The sequence below is a fragment of the Rhincodon typus genome, chromosome 4, assembly GCF_021869965.1.
Source record: "Rhincodon typus isolate 14 chromosome 4, sRhiTyp1.1, whole genome shotgun sequence".
NCBI lineage: Eukaryota > Metazoa > Chordata > Chondrichthyes > Orectolobiformes > Rhincodontidae > Rhincodon > Rhincodon typus.
In genome coordinates, this window is record NC_063335.1 from 7,005,746 (window position 1) to 7,029,176 (window position 23,431).

Genomic DNA, 23,431 nt, shown 5'->3' on the forward strand with positions numbered 1-23,431 from the left:
AGCGGCGTATGCGCACGCGCGCTGGGGTCTGCCTTGACGCAACGATCAGCTGCCGCTACTCGCGTGCGTTTGCCGTTTGAAAAATTAACGGGGGGAAGCGACCGGCGGCGGTGTCCGGTGCAGCAAAGATTTGTCCGACACATCAACAATAAATGACGGCTGTTATTGTTCTTCAACTTATCGGTATCGATATTGAATTCGGAACTTTTTTTTTAAAAAGGCAGGTACCGTCTGAACACTAAGTAAGAGCGTTAGGTTTTGTAGTTCTCAGAAGTTTGAAATAATGATTCCTTCTAAATTTGAATGCTAGAGTTTCATCGAATAAAATTCTCCAGTTACCCTACACGATGATATGATGCTGACTAACGCATTATTTGTTCCATCCAACATTGTGGTAAAGCAGTATGCTAGGTTACTTACACATTTGAATGAATACACCTTTCTTAATATATAATAATGAGAAACAATCCCTCTTTGTTAATTTAATTTTGAACAGTTCAATTTACAATCGACTTTAATAATTTGTCTTCAACAGAACTTTACATGTTTTAAAATGTGCTTTTGACTCAAACTGAAACAGAATTCCAGATAGACACCTCAGCTTGGAAACCGGCCCACGTGACACATTTTCCATTTGTGGAGTAACAGTGGGATGGGGTGTCTATATTATCACACTGTCTTGCAGAAACATAGAACTACGTTTTGAGATTCACAAAAGGAAGTTACTGCTATGTAAGATAAGAGGGAAGTGATTTTATGTTAACCACCAAGCAGATACTGTTGAGAACAACACGGATGTTTATGTAATGTGACATATCAATCGAAAGTGTGACATTGTGTAAAAGTCACAATATAGCACCTTCGAAATCCATTGGCATGTTCTCCTCCTTCCAGTGAGGAGAAGAGATCATGTTTATAGGACAGGAGCGCTTCTCCAGCATATCTTAGTATTCAAGCAGGGATTTCTTCGACACCGACAGCATTGTTAATTCTCAGCTGTTGGATGGTCTTTTCGATCTCATGTCATGTTGGGTTTGCTCTGAGATGGTGACAGGTGGTCAAGATCACTCACATCGAGAGCTGAGTGACAACTGTGGAGATCCTCAAGTTGCTTCTTCAAATGAGTGCTCACTGCTTCTCTGACCATGATGAGAGCCACTCCATTCTTAGCTCTTCGTCGTTCTTAAAGAAAGGAAATAAGATTGATTGAATGGTATTCTTGCTGTCTGGCACATGGAAAGTTATTGAAAATATCTTCCTCAAAAAACTCCTTAAGGATGTCCTCAAATCTTCCCTGAAAAAAAAAGTAATATCCCCACTGATTCATTGGAATCTCCAGTCCAATACCATCCAATTTGGAGAAGCATTTATGAAATTAGCCAATCATTTTGAGCATCTCCAACAAGCCCAGATGGAAAATAAGTGCAAAAAGCAGAAGGAGTGTGTAAAAACCTGAGCATCCCACCCTATTCAGAAAATTCCACCTGTGGCAGTGTTGCAGATCCACTATTGGTCTATGTAATCACCTCAGGAGACACAACAGTGGAAGAAAAGTATCCGCAGTCTTGAGGGACTGCCCACAAAGGAGAAAATTCTGTAATAGCATTTCATAAGACATATTTTGTTTGTTTTAGTCAGTGAATGCAAATCTTGCCTTTTGCTTTCGATTGGTGTATTAGTTTCCTGTTAACTAATATCTGATCTTTGTTGATATCAGTTTTGTTTAAAAATGTTAACACTTATTAATAACAAATAAAATTTTAACAAATAAGGGGTGACCTTATAGAGGTTTATAAAATCATGATGGATATGAAGAGGGTGAATAGCCAAGGTCATTTTCCTAGAGTGTGGGAATCCAAAACTAGGTTTAAGGTGAGAAGGGAAAGATTTAAAAAGGACCTAAGGGGCAACTTTTTCACAACGAGGGTGGTGTATGAATGAAGCGAGCTGCCAGAGGAAGTAGTGGAGTCGGGCATTTAAAGGGCATTTGGAACGGTATATGAATAAGAAGGGTTTTGAAGGATATGGGCCAAATTCTGGCAAATGGGACTCTGTCAGATTAAGATGTATGGTCAGTGCAGACGGGTTGGACCAGAGGGTCTGTTTCTGTACTGTATGATTCTAAATGAAATTTTGTCTACCAGTTTATTTCAACTTGTATTTGGAAAATACATCTCTTTTAAAAAGCTGTCCATCTGACTGGCGGTCTTAATAAATTAAACTAATTCCCCTAAGTCTTTTGTTTACCTTTTCCCAAAAACATTAGTCATGGTATTGCTTAGATACTGAAACATTGTGCCTCTTCATTTGACCAAAAGCAGCATCCTGCAATATGTCTTTAGCCCGTCCATACTTATTTTTGAGCTCTATATTATAAATCTGAAACTTAGGTTTCTCTTCCCTTTCTGTTTATGCCTGTCTTCTACTGGTTTTTCAGCTTCCTGATATATCTGATCTGTCTGTTTAACTTCTTACATTTCATACTTCTTTTAAACACTCAAGCATTTCTCAGTTTCTTATTGGTCTTCAGGAAATCATTCTCTGCGTGTGATTTGATGTTGAATGTGCTGTTCACTATTTTTGCTGTATGAACTCAGCGCTATTATTCATTTCCTTTTTCATTTCTTCTATTTGAAGCATGTGCTTTTGAAGTTTTGATTTAATGTGCAAAATCTCCCTTACCAACTGTACAAGGTGCCATATTAACACTTCAGCTCCAGTGACCTTTCAAGGCTCATTGGACCTGAAAGGTTATTTCTACTTTCTCTCCACAGATGCTGCCAGACCTACTGAGTTTTTACAGCAATTTCTGTTTCTGTTTCTGACTTCCAGCATTTGCAGTTCTGTTTTTTTTTGTACAACATGCCATGTTATGTCCTGCTCAGCCTTCAGTATTTCCAGACCAATTGCTTTATTTTCTAGGTTTTTTTTTTGGTTTATGGAAATCTTTTTTAGCTCCCTGAACTTTCTGAATGATCTTTTTTAAATTTTCCTGCAAGAGTTCTTTGTGTCTTTCAACATCTGATTGCAGTTTTTTGCAGCAATTTGCATTTGAAGGTTATATCTCATAACAAATAACATTTATGCAACTTGTGGGTGCTGTGACTATAATGGGAAAACATGCGAAAACCATAATTAGGAACTAAATTAATTTCAGAAGAATATGGATTAACAAATCACAGCCATCATAAAATTGTTATTCACAAATCATGTCTGACAAATGTTACGTTAGTGGTAAATATGAGCTGTTGAATTTTAACTTCCACCTGTACTTAAAATGCTGGAGTGGTTACCTGACAATAGAGTGCACCAAGCTTCATGAGACCCAGTGAAATAAGCAAAACCATCTGCACTTAAATTACCATTTTTAACAAAAGACATCAAAATCAGGTAACAAGTCAGGATCAAGAAAATCACATCTCCCATTTTAGTTTTAGTATAAGTATTTCACACTTTGGAGATAAAAGACTCACCTACCAGTTAACTTGGAAAGCCAATGGAGCCACTCACAGATTTACACATTAAACTATATTTCACCACCTTCTTTTGAGAAACAGAGCAAGAAGCAATAACATGGATTGATAACAGCCAGAACTGAAAGACGTCCCATGGTTAATCTCTCTGTGGTTCGTTGTCAACATCTCAGAAAACAACCCCTTAAAACCAACCTGGGAAAAAAATATTCAATGAGAAGTCAATGATTTACGCAAACTTTTCCATTGCTGTCATTTTATTACTTTTCTCAGGGTTAGAACGTAATAAAATTCCTCTTTTTCTGAAGAAAATCTTAGTAATTGGCTTATTTCAATCTAAGTAACTGTATTCTTACTTAAAACATGGTGGCTGCATGTTAAAAAGAAATAAAATTATTTCTTGTTGCCAACTAAGAGAGTATTAAAAAGAGGGGAGCCAAATTACTCTTCCTCTCCTGTTAATAACAAATAACTATTGATGAATAGTTCCTCAAGTTGATATCAGAATAGAAAATGCTAGAAATACTTAAATCTGGCAGAATGTGTGGAGTTAACATTTTAGGTCAGAAACCTTAAATTTGTGCAAATGAACAGACTTTAATAAGTTGAAATTGGGCTCATTAACTGAATTTCTCTCCACAGATGCTGTCAAGCTTGTTGAGTCTTTCTCTTTGATACCTTAAAGCCCTTCTGTTTCTCGAGCTTTTCTTTCACAATTCTAGGCCACTCAGAGTCATAGAGTTACAGAGATGTACAGCTTGAAAACAGATCCTTTGGTTCAACTCGTCCATGCTGACCAGATATCCTAAATTAATCATATCCTATTTCCCAGCATTTGGCACATATCAGTTAAATCCTTCCTATTCAGATACCCATCCAGATGCATTTTAAATATTGTAATTGTACCAGCCTCCACAACCTCCTCTGGCAGCTCGTTCCACACACGCATCACCCGCTGTGTGAAAGTGTCCTTTAGGTCTCTTTTAAATCTTTCCCCTCTCACCTTAAGCCTATGCCCTCTAGTTTTGAACTTCCTGATCCTGGGAGAAAGACCTTGGCTATTCACCCTATCCATGCCCCTCATGATTTTATAAACTTATAAAAGGCAACCCCTCAGCCTCCAATGCCCTAGGAAAAAGAGCCCCAGCCTATTCAGCCTCTCCCTATAACTCAAACGCTCCAACCTTGGCAACATTCTTGTAAATCTTTTCTGAACCCTTTCAAGTTTCAGAACATCCTTTCTATAGCAAGAAGACCCAGAATTGAATACTCAATGCCTTCTGCACTATCCTATCTCCCCGTGACTCTACTTTCAAGGAACTATGAACCTGCACTCCAAGGTCTCTTTATTCAGCAACACTCCCCAGGACCTCACCATTAAGTGTGTGAGTCCTGCCCTGATTTGCCTTTCCAAAATGCAGTACCCGCACATTTATCTAAATTAAATTCCATCTGGCACTGCTCGGCCCATTGGCCCATCTGATCGAGGTTCCATTGTACTCTGAGGTAAGCTTCTTGACTGTCCACTACACCACCAATTTTGATTTCATCTGCAAACCATAACTCCTTCGTTCTCATCCAAATCATTTATATAAATTACAAAAAGCAGTGGATGCAGCACTGATTCTTGTGGCACACTACCGGTCACAGGCCTCCAGACTGAAAAGCAACCCTCCACCACCAACTGTCTCCTACCTTTGAGCCAATTTTGTATGCAAATGGCTAGTTCTCCCTGTATTCCATGTGATCTAACCTGGCTAACCAGTCTACCGTGCAGAACCCTGTTGAACGCCTTACTGAAGTCCATGTAGATCATATCCACTGCTCTTCCCTCAATCCTCTTCATTACTTCTTCAAGAAACTCAATTAAGTTAGTGACTTCCCACGCACAAAGCCATGTTGACTATCCCCAATTAGTCCTTGCCTTTCCAAATACATGTAAATCCTGCCCCTCAGGATCCCTTCCAATGATTTGCCTGCCACTGATATCAGGCTCACCGGTCTATAGTTCCCTGGCTTTTCTTTACCAACTTTCTTTAACAGTGGCACCACATTAGCCAACCTCCAGTCTTCTGGCACCTCACCTGTGGCTATCGATGATAGCCCCAGTAATTGCTTCCCTAGCTTCCACAAAGTTCTAGGCTACACCTGATCAGGTCCCAAGGATTTATCCACTTTTATGCATTTTAGATGTCCAGCCACTCCCATCTGTAATATGGACATTTTTCAAGATGTTGCTATCTATTTCCCCAAGCTCTTTAGCTTCTATATCCTTCTCCACAGTAAACACTGATGCAAAATACTCATTTAGTATTTTCCCACATGTCCTGTGGTTCCACACACATAGGCGGCCTTGCTGATCTTTAAGGGGCCTTATTCATTCCCTAGTTACCCTTTTATCCTTAATACATTTGTAGAATCCCCTTGGATTCTCCTTAACCCTATTTGCCAAAGCTATCTCATGTCCCTGTTTTACCCTCCTGAATGCCCTCTTAAGTATGCTTTTCTAGTGATTCACTTGATCCCTGCTGTCTATACCTGACTATGCTTCTTTCCCTAACCAAAACACAATTTCTCTTGTCATTCAGCATTCCCTACACCTACCAGCTAGGCCCTTCACTCTAACAGGAACATACAGTTTCTGGACTCTTGTTATCTCATTTTTGATGGCCTCCCACTTCCCAGCCATCCCTTTACCTGCCCCCAATCAACTTCTGAAAGGTCTTGTCGAACACCATCAAAATCAGCCTTCCTCCAATTTAGAACTTAGCTTATCCTTTTCCATCACTATTTTGAAACTAATAGAATTATGATCACTCGCTCCAAAGTGCTCCCCCAATAACACCTCAGTCACCTGCCCTGTCTTACTTCCCAAGAGTAGGTCAAGTTTTGCTCCTTCTTTAGTAGTTACATCCACATACTGAATCAGAAAATTTTCCTGTTTCCACTTAATAGCTCATGGCTTATTTCTTCTGCCTTAATGTTTTGAGAGACTGCTAAACTGCACTCTTGATCTTACAGGCCTACTCTCCCAGAATGACTTTATCTCTCTCTGTCTGTAAAAATTCAGTACAATCATTAATGTTTTGGATCATTCTGTCTTCTTTCAAAAAGGGAAAGTTATTTTCTCTCTCTCTGTATCTCCCTGTGTGATTGGGCAGCTTTTGCTCAGTAATTACTCTATTTCTCAGCCCAGAGCCTGGACTCTTGGCAACAGCAGCTGCAGCAGAGCCAGGGTCTCCTGGGGCATCAATGTTGTCATTGCTGTTCCCAGAGCAGGACTCCTTGAGGACCGGAACACTTTGCAGAAGCCCTGAGGCCATGCTTGAGACCGCAGTTCGAACAGAAGATGAACTCTTTTTTAACTAATTTCTTTTTAGAAAGAACAAAGAACAATACAACACAGGAACAGGCTCTTTGGCCCTGCAAGCCTGCGCCGACACATTTTCAGTGATCTGTGGACCTGCACACCCAGATCCCTCTGCATGTCAATACTCCTAAGGGTCTTGCCATTCACTATAGAGTTTCCAACTTTACTTGACCTTCCCAAATGCATTAGCTAACATTATCCATCTGCCATATTTTTGCCCATGCTTCCAACTGAACTATATCCTGCTGTACCCTCTGAGAATCCTCCTCACTATCTACAAGTCCACCAATCTTTGTATTGTCTGCAAACTTTCTAATTAGACCAGCCGCGTTTTCCTCCAAATCCTTTTTAATCCTCGCTGTAACTCAAAATGGTGCTAGATTGCGCAACGAAACACTTTTCACTGTATTTCGAGATATATGTGACAATAAATCATTCATTCATTCATACCCTTTGTTTTCGAAAGTACTAACCTATTCACTTCAAAGGTTTTTCAATATTCTGTTTGCTGACACTAACCCACTGCATATATGCACACATGCATGTGCATAACATTAAGACAGTTATTGAATATGAAAAGAAATATTTTATTTTGTTTTACACTTTATGACCACTGCAAAATAACACTCACAAAAGACTGCTTTATTAAAATATTTTTAAATATTGTGATTATTTCCAATTGCACATGCAAAATATTATTTTAAATTTCAAAAGTTGGCATGGAAGTTCTGTTTTGTTCTATGGTTTATTTCTATGACCTGATATGCTGCTTCATTAAAATATTGTTTTTAATTGATGTTTGTATCTACAAGAGATAATACGGATAATATACGTGCTCCTTGGTATCAGCAAGTACAGCCTTTTATAAAATCTCACTTAAATGCATGTAAATAAATTTCCAGAAAACCTGGTACCACTCACAGAACTAAAACTATATTTTTTTCTTTCCAAACGGCACAATATGAAAATACAAATCAGAGGAAAGGACTGCATGGTTTTGTCCACTTTAAACCCAAGTTTCCAAATAAGAACTTTGAACCTTTATCACAGCACCACACTTTAGGAAGGATGTTTTGGAGCAAGTGTAGAGTTAATTCACTAGAATTGTGCCAAAGGTAAGAAATTCTGTTATGTGGGAGGAACTAGAATTTTCTGCATGGAACAAAAAAGATTAACAGAAATCATTAACCGAGACCATAGGTTTTAGATCATGGCAATAAGAACTTGGGTTGGGGGTTGGGGGAGGGTGTGGAGAGGGGAGCTGAGGAGATAAAGAATTGTTATGATCTGGAATGGATGTGAAAAAGGGAGAGGGAACCAGATTTAATAGCAAATTATAAAAGTAAATAGTGAGGCAGTCCATATCAGAGCAGCTCTTGAGAGGAGTTAAGGCCAGGTCAACACAAGTTAAGAACTGTGATCCCAAAAAGAAGATTGTGATCTCTAATGAAGTTTAATGAGATTTGAAGACCCATGATGACATTAATATATGGGAAGAGGTGCAGAGAAATCCACAGGATCTGTCTTGATCACATTTGCTATTTGACCTGTGGTGTGGGCTGTTCGATCACATTTATTACCCATTTTTAGCACGTCTTAATTCTGGTTAGTAGAAATAAGTTGTACAGACATTGTAGATTATCCTATTGTTCCAACTTATATTGGAAAGTATTGTTTGTTCAAAGCCATGGAATCTTGTGGCTTTTTTCTCTTAATAATTCCCTTGGTACTCACCTTTTGTCTACTTTAAAAATAGGGGTGACTTGTCCCTTACCAGATTGTAGCATAGTTTGGCAGTCTTTTCTGGGATCATAACAGGCAGGAGGCTCAAGAAGAGCTACATAACAAAATTTAATGCAGTATATCACACACTTCTAGAGCCTTAATTTGGTGCCTCAACCTCATTGAGAGGCTGTTTTCTTCAGAGTTGCGATGATAAGCTATTGAACTAGTTATCCAGCTTCTTTAGAGGAATGAGTCATAAAAACATGTTTTATCATAACATTATATAAGCATGTCTTTAAAAAGTGTGTATTAGTCAATTCTGTTTCCTGTAAATACAACATTATGAAAGCAGTTAAGCTTAAACCAGATGAGTTTACAAGAATATTTATTAATTTCTGTTGTGCATCAGTATGCTCCGACAATCCAAGATTCCCAGGTAAAATTTAATATACCCACTTGACTTTCTTCAATCTTATAAAACAATATGTGTTGTTACAAGTTCTAAAAATCATTGATTGTCGACTGTCAAAAATAGGAACTTCATGCAGAATTTTCTTCTCGCATCATGTATTCAGCTACTGGGACCAGAAGTGCATGGCATTTCTGCTTAGAAATAGAATGTTTGGCCATGTGTAATCATAAGGTGGCCAAGCAAAGGACATTTACAAGAATATCTTTGAAAAGAGCAACACTGTTTTATACTCTATGAGAAGACAGCACTGATTTTTTAGTAGTAGACTCTAATTGGCAGAGGTGTTTCCACATACAATTTAAATGATGACTGACAGTTAATTGCTGAGCTGAACAGTTAGCTGAATTGTGAATAATAACATGCAAACTTCAGTTAAATTCATTTATGGATGCAGTTTTTTTTACTTGAAAGATAGCTGCCTTTCCTGTATAGACTTATTCTCAATAGTTTCGATATTAATTTTAGATCAATTTTGATTTGGATTTTGAGATAGAGCATTCAAGAGAAAATAATCTCTTTGTCTGTTTTTCACCTTGCCCTGGAGATCACATGGCTGCCAATGGGTACTGGGTGTTGCACAATTATGATGCTTAGGACATCTGATCTGTATCAGGAAGCCTGAAACATCAGCTGCACTTTTGCTGTTCAACATCAAGTCATAAAGTCAATATGACACTGAATGATGTAGTTTTTCCCTGTGAAATCAAATCAGTTCCATTCCCACACTCTATCCCTGTAGCTCTGAAAGTTTATCTCCTTCAAGAGCCAAACAATTTATTTATGAAATCATTGATTGTCTCCGCTTCTACCACCCCCATAGGTAACAGGTTGAGGTCATTGCTACTTGCTGCATAAAAAAAGTTCCTCCTCACATCAGATCTGAATCTCTTGCCCAAAGCAGTAATCTATGTCCTCCATTCCTTGTACTAGCAGCTCATGAAATAAACCTTCCTTTGTCTACTTCATTTGAACCTGTCATAATCTTGCACACTTCTATGAGATCCCTAGTTGTTTTCCTTCACGCACCTGTACAATATCTTGGAAAATTATTTTCTTCATTTATAGTGACATAATAGCAAGCTGCTATTGTTGTTTATCCTACAATTTATTAAAATCACGTGCCATTTCAAAATGTTTTTGTTATGATAGTAAGGAAAATCATACTTTCCTTTGAATGGATAAAATGTAAACAAGATATCCAACATTTAGCAAGCCTATAATTAGATTTACTTGGGGGAGAAAAAACCTTTTGGGACTACAGCTCAGACCTACTGTCTGCAGCTGTCAATATAAAACTGAAGAAAGCACTAATGGGAATGTAAAACAGGAAGTTATGCAGTTGTATAGAGCCTTGGTCAGGTCCCATCTGGAGTGCGCTGTGAAATTTTGGGCATTGCACTTCCGGAAGGATATAATTAACCAAGTTTGGGTTTAGCACTGATTCACCAGAAAGATACCAGGACTTAAATCATGAGAACAAGCTGTTTAAACTTCTTTACATTCTCCTAAATTTAGAAGAATGAGGGGTGATCTAATAGAGATATTTGAAATTATTTTCAGAGATAGATGCATCAGTTTATTTCCTTGGTGGTAGGTTCTAAAAAGGCATGACCTTAAACAGCACGATAGCCTTGTGTTATTATCTCTGGAATGTTAATCCAGAGACCCAGGAAATCTTATGGGGCCCTGGGTTCAAATGCTGTCACAACAGAGGGTGGAATTTGAATTCAATAAAAATCTGAAGTTAAGATCTAATGATGACCACAAATCCGTTGTGGATTGTTGGAAAAACCCATCTGGTTCACTAGTGTCCTTTAGGGAAGGAAACCGCCATCCTTACCTGGTCTGGCTTACATGTGTCTCCTTACCAACAGCAATGATGCTTAAGTGCCTTCTCAGCAATCAGGGATGGGCAATAAATACTACCTTAGTCAGCAAACCTCGCATCCCGTGAATTAATAATTTAAAAAGAATGAAATCTGGTAGCAATTTTCAGACAAAATATAGTCAAATCTAGAATTTTTCTTTAAAATGGCTTGGACACCACTGGTAAAATTTTTTTACACCAGCTTTTTTTTTGTTGCTAGCTCAGTTTTTCTTGGGTATAAGTTAAGAGACATGGCTCAAATGGAGTTCAGGTATACATCAGCCACGATCTGACTGAGTGGCAGAACAAACTACAGTGATAAATTGCCTATACCTGAGCCATAGAACCAAAGAAAAGTTACAGCTCAAAAAAAGATTATTCAATTCATCATGCCTGTGCTAGCTAAATAAGCTAGTTGCCTATTCTAACCTCATTTATCAACAGCTGTAGCCTTGCATGTTATAGTGCTTCACATACAGATCCAGGCATGCAAAACTCCAACTGTGGCCTAACCAGTATGACATAGCTCAAGAATTGCATCCCTGCTCCCATTTTCAATACCTCACCCAATGAAGGAAGGCATCCCATATGACTTATTAACACGTTATGTACCTGTTCTGCGTCCTTCACAAACCTGTGGACATACACTCCAATGTCCCTCACCACCTCTATGCCTCTCAATATGTCCCAGATTATTGTGTATTCTCTTGTTTTGTTTGCCCTCCCAAAATGCATAACCACACAACTCTTTTGATTGAATTCCATTTTGCCACTTTTCCACCCAATCCACCAAACCATTGATATTTTCCTGCCATGGACAGCCAGCCCCTTCACAATAAATTACCTGAGAATTTTTTTTTGTCATCTGCAAATTTCCCAGTCATGCCTCACACATTAATTATTTAGATTTCAATATATACCACAAACAACAAGGAACCCAAAACCATGCCCTCTGGTACCACTAGAAACCACTTTCCATTTGCAAAAACATCCATCGACCATAACAATTGTTTCTTGTCACTGAGCCAATTTTAGAGACAATTTTTCCTGTTTCCCATGGGCTCTTCTGATCTTTCTTAATAGTTTATTACCTGAAACCTTGTCAAATGCCTTACTAAATTCCATGTAGGCAATAACCACTGGATTCCCTTCAACCTCCTTGTTACTTTCTCAAGAGATCAATTAAGTTATGTGATCCAACCTTCCTTCAACAAAACCAAGCTGATTATCCTTAATCAATCTGTGCCTCTCCAAGCAATAGTTAATCCTATCTGTCAATTTTGATTCCAGTAATTTGCCCACCAGTGAGTTCAAATTGACCAGTCTATAATTATTTGGCCTATCTTTCCTATCCTTTTAGAATAACGGTACAGTTTTACAGATGTCCAATCTTCTGGTATCTTGCCTGTATCTCATGAGGTTTGGAAAACGAGCATTCACAATTTCCTCCTGTTTCCTCTAACAGTTTAGGATACAATTAATCTAGTCTTGGTGATTTATCCATCTCCAAGGGAGATCAGTCCTTCTAGCACTTGCTGATTTGTTGTGCCTATTTTGTGTCATATTTCACACTCCCTTTTAACTAAATTTCTCTAACAGCCCTCTCTTTTATGAAGACAGAGACAAAATACTCCTTAAGAAACCTACCACGTCTTCTGCATTCATGTTCATTACCATGGACATCTCTGATAATTCCAACCCTTTCCTTAGTCATCCTGTTACTCTTAATGTACCAATAAAACTTCTTTGGATTTTCCTTAATTTTACCAGCCTTTGTTTTTTGTATCCTCTTTTTGCTTTCTTAATTTTCTTTCTCACATCATCTTGTACTTTAGGTACTTCTATAAACTCCCCAGAGCAATACTTTATTTAAGATTGTGATAAGCTTTATTTTCTGCTTTACCATACCCCATATGCTACTGGATAACCAGAGGACTGTAGATTTGGCAGTACGACCCTTTTTCTTTATGCAGACAGTCTACACTGTGCTTGCTGAGTCTTGCTTTAAGTGCCTCCCGCTTGTTGCCATTGACTTTCCTTCAAGCAGCTGGAACTAGTCAACTTTTGCCAAATCATCTCTCAGCTTTTTAAAGCTTGTCTTCCCCCAATTTAGAAGTTTTACTCCTATTTTATGTCCCTTTCCATAATTATGCTAAGTTAAACTATATTATAATCACCACCATCTCCAACATGGTCACTATCTGCCACTTCATCTACCTAGCTTCATTTCCGAAGAATTAAATCTAGAATCCTGTCCTTTTTCATCAGGCTTGTTACGTGCAGGCTAAAAAAGGTTCTCTTGTTTGCAGTTCAAGAATTTTGTGTCTTCTGCGCCTTTCCCAAGCTAGCATGGAGATATATAAAGCTCAGTTTGATCACAATAAAGCCTAACTTCCATTAGCCTTCCTAATAACTTGCTGCTCTTGCACATTAGCCTTCAGTGATTTATTAACAAGAACCTCGAGGTCCATTTATACATCTACACTTTCCAGAACTGCTACACTCTAGTTGTGGGCTAACCAACATTTTATACTGTTTCAAACTAACCTCACTGCTCTTGAACTCCATGCCTTGGCTAATAAAGGAATGTATCCCATATGACTTCTTAACCACTTTATCTACCGGACCATAAAGAACCTTACCTTAATGCACACAAAGGTCCCTCTGATCCTTGTTGCTTCCTATGGTCCTATTGTTCGTTATGTATTTCCATGCCTTGTTTGTTCTGCCCAAATGCATCAATTCATTTATCTGAATAGAATTGAATTCCATTTACCACTGATCAGGCCATCTATATACTCCTGTAATTCAAGGCGATCCTCCTCATTATTTACCACCCCAACAATGTTTGTATCATCTGCAGCCTTACTGATCAACCCTCCTATATTCAAGTTTAAGCTGTTTATACACCACAAGCAGCAAAGGCCCCAACACAGGTCCCTGTGGGACCCCACTGGACATAGATTTTCAGTCAGAAAAACACATCTCAACCATCACCCTCTGCTTCCTGTCACTCAGACAAATGTGGATACAATTTGCCAAATTTACTAGGATCCCATTGGCTCTTACCTTTGTTATCAGTCTCCCATGTGGAACTTTATCAAAAGCCTTGCTGAAGTCTAAGTAGACTACATCAAAAGCACGGCCCTCAACTACAAATTTGGTCACCTATTTGGAAAATTCAGGTAGGGCCTTGTTTTAACTAAACCATGCTGACTGATCTTGATTAATCCCTGCCTCTCCAAATGCATATTAATTCTCAATTAGTTAATTATTTAATTATTAACTTATTTATATTTCTTTTTACGTATTACACTTTACCACCAATCTATATACTACATTAAGACTTGAGAGTAGAATAGACTCCAACCAATTAACAGATACTCACTCCTAATACACAAGCGGCTGTGTCAGGTCTTGATTTAAAATTTAGTTTGACCTTGCTGCCTTCAAATCTTCCTTTTCCAAAACCAAATATTGACCTTAGACTTTCTGTTATGTCACTCTTCTTTTTCCATCAGGAACTAACTGCAGGCCACTCTTTTGGTCTGCCTCATTTTTTAAATTTCAAAAATATACTTCCTTCATAAAAAATATCTTTATGTATATACATAGTCACAAATGCAGTTCAGTTCTGTGCAGTAGCATATCAAAGAAACAAAAACATTCGATTTTGACTCTATCCAACTAACCAAAGATATCTTTTACACATACAAGACTATATTTACATGCATTTGAGACACCAGGAGGGTCTGATAACAGACCCCCTTTTAACTTCAGCAGGAAGACCTCAGACAGTGGTCTTTCCCCATCGCACCTTGGCAGCAGTTTCCCCAAGCTTTTGTGTATCCCTCAGCACATAGCCCTGGCCCTTGGAATGTGCCAGTCTGCAACACTCAGTCAGGGGCAACACATCGTTCTGGAAGACCAACAAGTTTCGGGCAGCCCAAAAAGCATCTTTCACTGAGTTGATGGTCCTCTAGGCACAACTGATGTTTGTCTCGGTGTGCCTTTCTGTGAACAGATCATAGAGCACAGAGTTGTGTGGCACGGAGCTGCTTTTGACGAACCTCTACAAAAACCACTGCATCTTTCTGTAGACTTCGTTTGCAAAAGCACATGGCAGAAGAAAATATATGACAGTCTGAATCCCCCCCACAGCTGCTTCGAGGGCAGCACGTGGTGGCGCAGACCAACCGGGTGTACACGAAGGACCTCACAGGTAGTGCCCTTCTCACCATCAGCCAAGCGATGTCTTTGTGCTTGTTGGAGAGTTCTGGTGATGAGGCATGCTGCCAAATGACTTTGACAATCTGCTCAGGAAACCATGCAACTGAATCCATCCTTCTCCTTTACCTGCAGGGTCTTGGGGATGCTATGTGCTGATGACTTCCTGATGGACTTACAGTCAAAGATGTTTTTCCTTTGCAAATTTCTCCATGAAGGATAGGTGGTACGGAATGGTCCAACTACTTGGAGCGTTTCGCAACAACGAGGCCAGTCCCATCCTTTGCAATATCGGGGACGTTTTGAACCTCAGTACGTAGTGATACTTGTTGGTTGCTTACTGGGGGCTATGCACAGTTTGATGCAGCTGCACACAAAGGTGGCCATCAGGATGAGGGCAGTGTTAGTTATGTTCTTCTCACCCTTATCCAGAGTTTTGTACATGGAGTCCCTGCAGTCCAGGTCCATCTTAGACCTCCAGATAAAATGAAAGATGACTTGGGTGACTGCAACGATGCAGTTTCGGGAATGGGCCAGACCTGTGCCACATACAACAGCAGAGAGTGCCTCACACCTGATGACCAGGTTTTTATCTGCAGTGGAGAGGGAGCAGTGCTCCCAAAAGACCAGTTTCTGCTTCACCTTAGCAATGCATTCCTCCCAAGACTTTGCACACACCCCAGGCCTCCGAAACAGCACCTTCAGGTAATCTGTCCTGATGGTGAAGTGGATAAAGGATTGGTCAACCCAGTTTCCAAAGAACATGGACCTCGCTCTTGACTCGATTTACTTTGGCTCCCGAGGCCAGTTTGAACTGGTCGCAGATGCTTATGACACAGTGGACGTGAGCAGAAAACAGCCCCCCATTTCAGGATCCTTCCTGATGGACTCAGCGAAAGGCTCTATACAACACATAAACAAGGTAGGAGACAGTGAGTAGGCCTGCCTGACTCTGGATCTGATCAGGAAGTTTTCTGATTCCTATCCATTGATTGAGGCTGCACCATCGATGTTGGTGTAAAGCAGTTGGGATCCAGTTGTGAATTCCCTCCCCAGAGTCTATTTTGACTCCATGTCCCACATGTACTTGTGCAATATCCTGTCAAAGACCTTCTTCTGGTTCAGGCTGATGAGGCAGGCATCCACCCCACTGTCCTGCATGTAGGTAATTGTGCCCCTGACGAGCGCAAGGCTCTCAGAGATCATCCTGCCTGGTACAACACAGATTCGGTCAGGTTGAATCACTGATCCCCGAGCAGACCTGACACGGTTGACGATGACCTTAGATAGGATCTTGTAATCTGCATTTACAAGTGAAATTGGTAACTAATTTCTAGTTTCTTCCCTGTCCCGCTTCTGCTTGTAGATGATGGTGATGATACCTTTCCTCATCGATTCGCACATGCTACCTGACAGAAGCATACTGTCATACACCTCCACCAGGTCCTGGCCAATCAAGTCCCACAGAGCCGAATATAACTCAGCCAGTAAGCCTTTGCTTTCCAAGGACTAGTGGGCCTTTGTCAGCTCATCCAAAGATAATGGCTGATCAGCCTCTCCCACATACTGTTATCTAAGATCTTCATGACAGAGGACAGGTACGACAGAGAGGCTGCGCTGTTTGTGGACTTTGTGTCATTACAGATTGGCATAAAAGGATTTGCTGATCCTCGGTATGTCAGACTGATGACATGACCAAGCCATTTCTTCCTTCAGGCTACTGAGTACAGACCTCTTCTTGTGCACCTTCTGGAAGAAAAAATGCGAGCACATCTCATCGTGCTCCACGGTGCGGACCATACACCAGAAGTTTATCTTGGAGGCCTCCAAGACGAAAAGCGAGGCTCCTCTGTGACATCGACCCCCATTGTCTGCAGCAGGAGTAGGTTCTGCATGTTTTTCTGGAGTTTGGACAGTTTTCCCATCTCTCTCTCTGGTCTTCTGAACACCTTTGAGGATAAAGAACTTCTTGATGTTCCACTTGACTGTTTTCCACCGGTCTGATGGAGTCTCAAAGAGGGGCTTCATGGTTCTCCAACCTGTGAAATCCCTTTTGAGCTCCTCAATGTTTTCTGGGGTCAACAGTTTCACGTTCAGCTTACATGTGTTCTTGTAGACCTGCTGGTCATCCTCTATGTGATGGTCGGCCAACAAAATGCATTGGAAATCAGAAATCTAATAGATGCTACCTTAAATATATGTTGTCTGGCAGTTAATCAGCCTTTTGTTAATTGAAGCTAAGAACTCTCCCTAAAGAGGTACTCTTTACTGACTGATTATAATAGCAGTGTTTCCCCAGATCTTATAACCAGGTTAAAATTTAATGTTGCACTGGTGTGATATCATGGGCACAACTGTGCATGTAACAGCAGCCAATTTTGGCAATGGGAACATACACTTCATTTTTAGAAAGAAATCCCTGCAGTTTGAACGCTTCCTATCACAATCATCTGTTGCCCATCTCATCCACTTCACCACTTAACAACCTCATATCCCCAAATTTCACTGTGGAGTTACATGAAACCTGAGGCAATGAAATGGGTTCACACTGAGAAATCATTTGGAAGCTCCTGCTGTAGATGGTCATGGGTATGCCAAGCTGGAGGGAAAAGCATGACAGCTAGAAGTAGAGTATATTCGATCAGGAACTGAGTTGGAAAGATTACTGAGGCAAATGCTGCAAGCCAATATTTGTGTGTGGTGCAAAGGGAAGAACTTGAATTTTTGTATAGCGGCATATTTTGTTACTGTGGATCTGTGTTTTGCATTTGTACTGTAGAGTAGTCGGCTTTAACATATGCATCCTGCACCAAATGATCGGACAATGATTTCTAAACATCACCAGATTCCTGCTGTACAGTAGGTAACTTATAGAGTCATAAGGTTATACATTACAGAAACAGACTCCTTGATCCAACTCGTCCGCGCTGACCGGACATTCCGATGCGAGCTAGTCCCATTTACCAGCATTAGGTCTATATCCTCTAAACTCTTCCTATTCATATACCATCCAGTTGCCTTCTAAATATTGTAATTGTACCTGCCTCCACCACTTCCTCTGTTTGCTTATTCCATACATGCACCACTCTCTGCGTGAAAATGTTACCCCTCAGGTCCATTTTATAAATCTTTCCCCTCTCACCATAAATCTATGCCCTCTAGTTTTGGACTCCCCCACCACAGGAAAAAGACCTTGGCTATTCCCCCAGTCCACACCCCTCAGGATTTTATAAGCCATTACAAAAGTCACCCTTCAGCCTCCAACATACCAGGGTAAAAAAATGCCCAGCCTATTCAGCTTCTTCCTTCAACTCAAACCTTCCAGTCCCAGTAACACCTTTGCACCCTCTCAAGTTTTACAGCATTCTTCTTACTGAAGGGTGACCAGAATTTTGCATAGTATTCTAAAAGTGGCCTAAATCACTATTCAATACAGCCACAACACGACATCCCAATGTTCTGAACAATGAAAGCAAGCATATCAAACACCTTCTTTCTCCCACCTATCCCCTCCTCCCACCTCAAGCTGCACCCCCATCTCCTACCTACTAACCTCATCCCGCCCCCTGTCCATCCTCCCTGGACTGACCTATCCCCTCCCTAACTCCCCACCTACACTCACCTTTACTGGCTCCATCCCCACCTCTTCGACCTGTCTGTTTCCTCTCCTCTATCCATCTTCTATCTGCCTCCCCCTCTCTCCCTATTTATTTCAGAACCCCCTTCCCCCCCCCCATTTCTGATGAAGGGTCTAGGCCTGAAACGTCAGCCTTCCTGCTCCTCTGATGCTGCTTGGCCTGCTGTGTTCATCCAGCTCTGCACCTTGTTGTCTCACCTTCTTTACATCCCTATTTTATCTGTCACTTCAGCCAGTGAATGATGGGAAAACAGCTTACATGGCCATGGCAGGATATGAGGTAGTTTGGTTTCCAGTATTTGCATGTATTGTTCACATGAAAACACCCTACTCCATATTTGGTGTGGAGATCCAAAATAATTCAGCAAAGTGTGGTTGATTTTTATAGTGAGCAGTGGTAATGATGCGCTTGGTCTAAAACACTCGTTTTAGTATATATCGCTAAGGATATTTATATGTATATCTCTGACTGAAATACCATTGTGAAACGTACAACTTTTTAAAATTTTCAAATGTTTTAACGCTATGGCGTTCAGTCATGAAATGGTCCAGCACAAAATCCTGATATAGTTTTAAAACGGTGGGTCAAAGAGCACAGAGCACCTGATCGCAGTTTTTGTGGCATTGACAAGAAGGGCCAGTTCAAGAGAGGTAAAACTTCTTTGCGCAGACTTGTGAAGCTCTTTTGTCAGGTTTGTGATGAAACAGAAACGTGATTTTTAAAAACTCATTCAGGAAACTTCAAACAAACCTGAAGATTTTGAATACCTGCATCGGGTCGTATGATCGGTTTCTATGTCATAAAATATAGTGATTACATTTTGCCAGAGTTTTGTTCCGTCTCCTCTCGATTAGCCACACTCCTCTTTCCTCAGCTACCCTTCAATATCAGACCTTTGTCCAAGCAAGTCTTGTGAAGAACATTCTAAATGTGTTCAAGAAACATTAGCATTTCATATTTCGATTTGCGTAAGTGGCTCCAAAAAAATACAAACACAGCCCTGTAACTCATCACCTTGCACTTCCTGCCCACACACTGGCAGTGCAAGGGGAACGAGCTAACGTCATCCCGGAAGTAATTCTTGGGGCGACGTTGAGAGCAGGGGGTTCTCCGCTTTCAACGGCTTCGGGGGCGATGGCGACTACTTTCGTCTCGGTGCCTTTGAAGAAATCGTCCGAAGTGGACCTTGCGAAGCCGCTTTCCAAGTTTATCCACGCCACTTACTCGAGTGGGGAATCACAGGCCGAGTACATCAAGGCGGCTGAAGAGCTGAACAACCTTCGGAAAAGTGCAGTCTGTAGGGCGCTCGACAAACACGACAGTTCTCTGGAGATTTTGTTGAGGTAAGTTTGTCCTGGACCAGGGCCTGTGGAAAGCTTTTTTTTTTAAAAAATGTATGTCTAAGGGAAGGGAGGAAGGTGGGCGAACAAACAGTGGAGGGGCCAAAGATGAGTATGCGCAGATGGGTCGCTGACTTGTAGTTTGAAATACGCAGTTCCAACACCGACTCGCCTTTGAGGGCCTTATCCTAGATTGGCCCAATTCATGATCTTGTTATTTTTTTTTCTAAAAATGGAAACCTTCAAACTAACTTACATCTTTTATCCAGGGAACGGGATCATGCAAGCTTACTGTAAATGCTAGAAAATTTCCTGAATATATTTTTGAGTTGTGGTCATCAGTTTGTTTGGCGCACAGCTTACAGTTGCCTTTTTATCGGCATAAACTGGCTGGGCGAAATGGCCTGTTTCTGTGTTACATGTCTTGTCTTGTATGTGGTCCTCATGGGCTAGTTGTTGTAGGTCCTTGTGCTCGATGGCAACTTTAATCGTAGAAAATAATCTTGAGCCGCCTTCTAAATGAACATTTACGTTCTTGATTCTATGAGTCAAGTTTCGGGGGGGGAAAAATGAAGGAGAAGTGAATGTATATTACTGCCTTGGAGTTGTAAAAAAGTCAGGAAATTACTCAAGTTTATGCCGAATCTGTCATATTGCGGGGCTTTAACTTTGCAAGCGAGCTCAATTTTCAATGTATAAACATGATACCTTTTGTAGAGATTGTTTTTACTCATAGCCAAACTGTGGATGTTGGAAATCTTAAACAAAGAACAGTAGAAGAGAAACTCTACTCGTGAGGCTGCAGAGGAAAACAGTTAACGTTTCATGTTTTGTGACCCTTGGTGAAAACTGAAAGTAGCTGGTAAATAGAGGTGCCCTGTATTTATGCTGATGATGGGGTGGAGTGGAGAGGAGAGTCGGATGGGTTCTGTTTCCATATATTCTACACTCCTCTTTCTCCTATCCCTCTTTCATCAGTTTGAATACCACCATATCCGAACTGCTTTCAGTTTTGAAATGTTAACCTTGTTTTCTCTTCACAAGCGCTGACTGCCTTGCTGAGCTTCTTTAGTTCTTTGTTTTTCTACTTTTTCTTAAAAAAAAAAGCCCCACTCTTCTTGATTTAGTGCCACAGGATCTTTCACGCACGTCTGGACAGACAGGCTGTTAAAACAACTATCTGAAAGACCAGACTGCTAATATTGCATCCCTCTTACTAAAATACCAGTGGAAATGATGTACTGAAGCCTTAGCTGGGTTTTGAATCTTGTGATTTAAAATAAATGCCGTAATGGAACAAATCATCAAGGGGTCAAAAATTGATGTTTTTTCTGTATAATTAGTTCTGGCTGAACCATATTTATAGATCACTTAGAATATAAAAGACTTGTGAAGATATAGTGATTTGAATTGACATCTTGTCATCTTTCTCATGGGCACTGGGCAATCCTTTGGTCTTAAAATTGACATTTTAATAACTACAGAACAAAACTGCACTCTTTGTCTTCTTAAGAGCAGCGGGTGCTTTCACAATGGGATGCTTTCAGCAATTGTGAAGATTAACAAGATGTGTGCTGATAATTTAAGTTTGGAGGCCTGTGATCAGTGTGCATAATGCTGGTGAATATCTAACTCTTTGTTTCATCTTGTAGGTAAATCCACTATTTGACTTGTATTTTCTGGTTTCATGTTTTAGCTTCAACTCTGTTGCTCATGATTTTTATTTGACAGTATCTTAAACTTCACATTCTTTGCCACAAATTTTGGTATTCCAGTATTGTGTGTCATAATACTGACTCAAACTTGAAAGTTCTACAAGCAAGTCTCACTTCAAGACTCGACTGTAAAATCTGGACTGAGATTCCAGTGCGGTACCAAAGGAGTGCTGCATTATCAGAGTTTCCAGGTGTTTGGATGAGGTGTTATTCAGGGTATCAGCTGCCTTCCCTGATGCATGTGGAAGATCCTGTGCCACAAATTCAAAGCAGATATGGGAGTTGTCCCTGGTGTCCCAGCTAATAATTATTTCTTAATCACCATTGTTTTTAAAAAAATGATTATCTAATCGTTATAATTGTTGGTTGGCGGGGTGGGGGAGGGGGCTTTGTGCTAAATTGGCTGGTGTATTTCCTGCCTTCCAACAGTGATAGAACTTCACAATCAATTATGTATTTTGTTTGAAGTGGTTTGGGACCACCAGTGTTTGTGTAAGAAGCTATATGAGTCCTAATCTATCTTCCTGGTCCATTACGTCACCTCAATCAATCATGCCTCATGATTCTCCACTTCAACTCATAGAATGGAGTTGATTTTTGTTCGAAGACCGTGCCTGATGTGAAATTCACAAAACATTAACATCTTGAAGTGGACTTGGAGAGTTAGTAATTCTACAGTAGGTTTGATCAGTTAGTGTAGTTTGTTGATTTGGATTAGGAGGCGTCACCTATCACTGAAGGCTGGGATTTTCCCAAATGGGTATTGAATAATGTTGTAAACTGTAGCCTGATACCAATAAGTCATAGGGCAGGAGTTTACCCATGGCCTTTTGTGTTCATCTGTTTAAGTTTACTTAGTCAATTTGCAGTAATGCTTATGTATCTTAGGGTTTCAATAACAAAGTGGTCCTGAGGGGCATGGGTCCTGAATGAGATTTTGTGGTCATGAGCTGAGGCAGCAATAGCTGTTGTTGAACTCTGAATGTGAACAGCTGTGAGATCTCTTTAAAGTCTGTTTTTTTTTTGTGATGGGCATGACCGAATGGACATTTAGTTGATCTTGCAACCCGACTCCCACCAAGACTAGCAATAAATGCCACCCAATCCCCTTGCTTAATGACCCTCAAGTGCTAGATTTCAAAGTGTATCAAACTCTGGAGAATTAATAATAAATTGGGTCATACAGGAAACATTACTGATCTATACCCTTGACTCTGACATGTTATTTATGTTCTCTGGGCTTATGTAGCATGGTCTATTTGTAGTTTTCATCATTCCCTTTACTATGTCAGATTAAAAAGACATTTTTGTAAGGAAGTTGAGACTTATTGACTATAAACTTAAAACATTCATTCTCTGGACATTTACCTAAATGTATGGGGATAAGGCAGGAAAGTGGAGTTGAGGATTATCAAATTAACCATGATCTAATTCTCATAGAATCCCTACAATGTGGAAACGGGCATTTGGCCCAACAAGTCTACACCGACCCTTGGAGCATCCCATCCCCCATAACCCACCTAATCTACACATCCCTGAACACGATGGGCAATTTAGCATGGCCATCTTTGGACTGCAGGAGGAAACCGGAGCACCCGGAGGAA

At 40.3% G+C, this 23,431-nt stretch overlaps 1 protein-coding gene across 2 annotated transcripts in view; it reads left to right on the forward strand.

Annotated features, from left to right (window-relative positions):
* The first annotated feature begins 19,202 nt into the window (after positions 1 to 19,202).
* Positions 19,203 to 23,431, forward strand: part of LOC109934922 (programmed cell death 6-interacting protein) — a 55,149-nt gene continuing 50,920 nt past the window's right edge. For both annotated transcript variants that reach the window (XM_048595829.1, XM_048595830.1), the window contains exon 1: positions 19,203 to 20,115. In XM_048595829.1, coding sequence (XP_048451786.1) covers positions 19,907 to 20,115 — 209 coding nt within the window. In that variant the 5' untranslated portion in view covers positions 19,203 to 19,906. The remainder of the gene's footprint in view (positions 20,116 to 23,431) is intronic.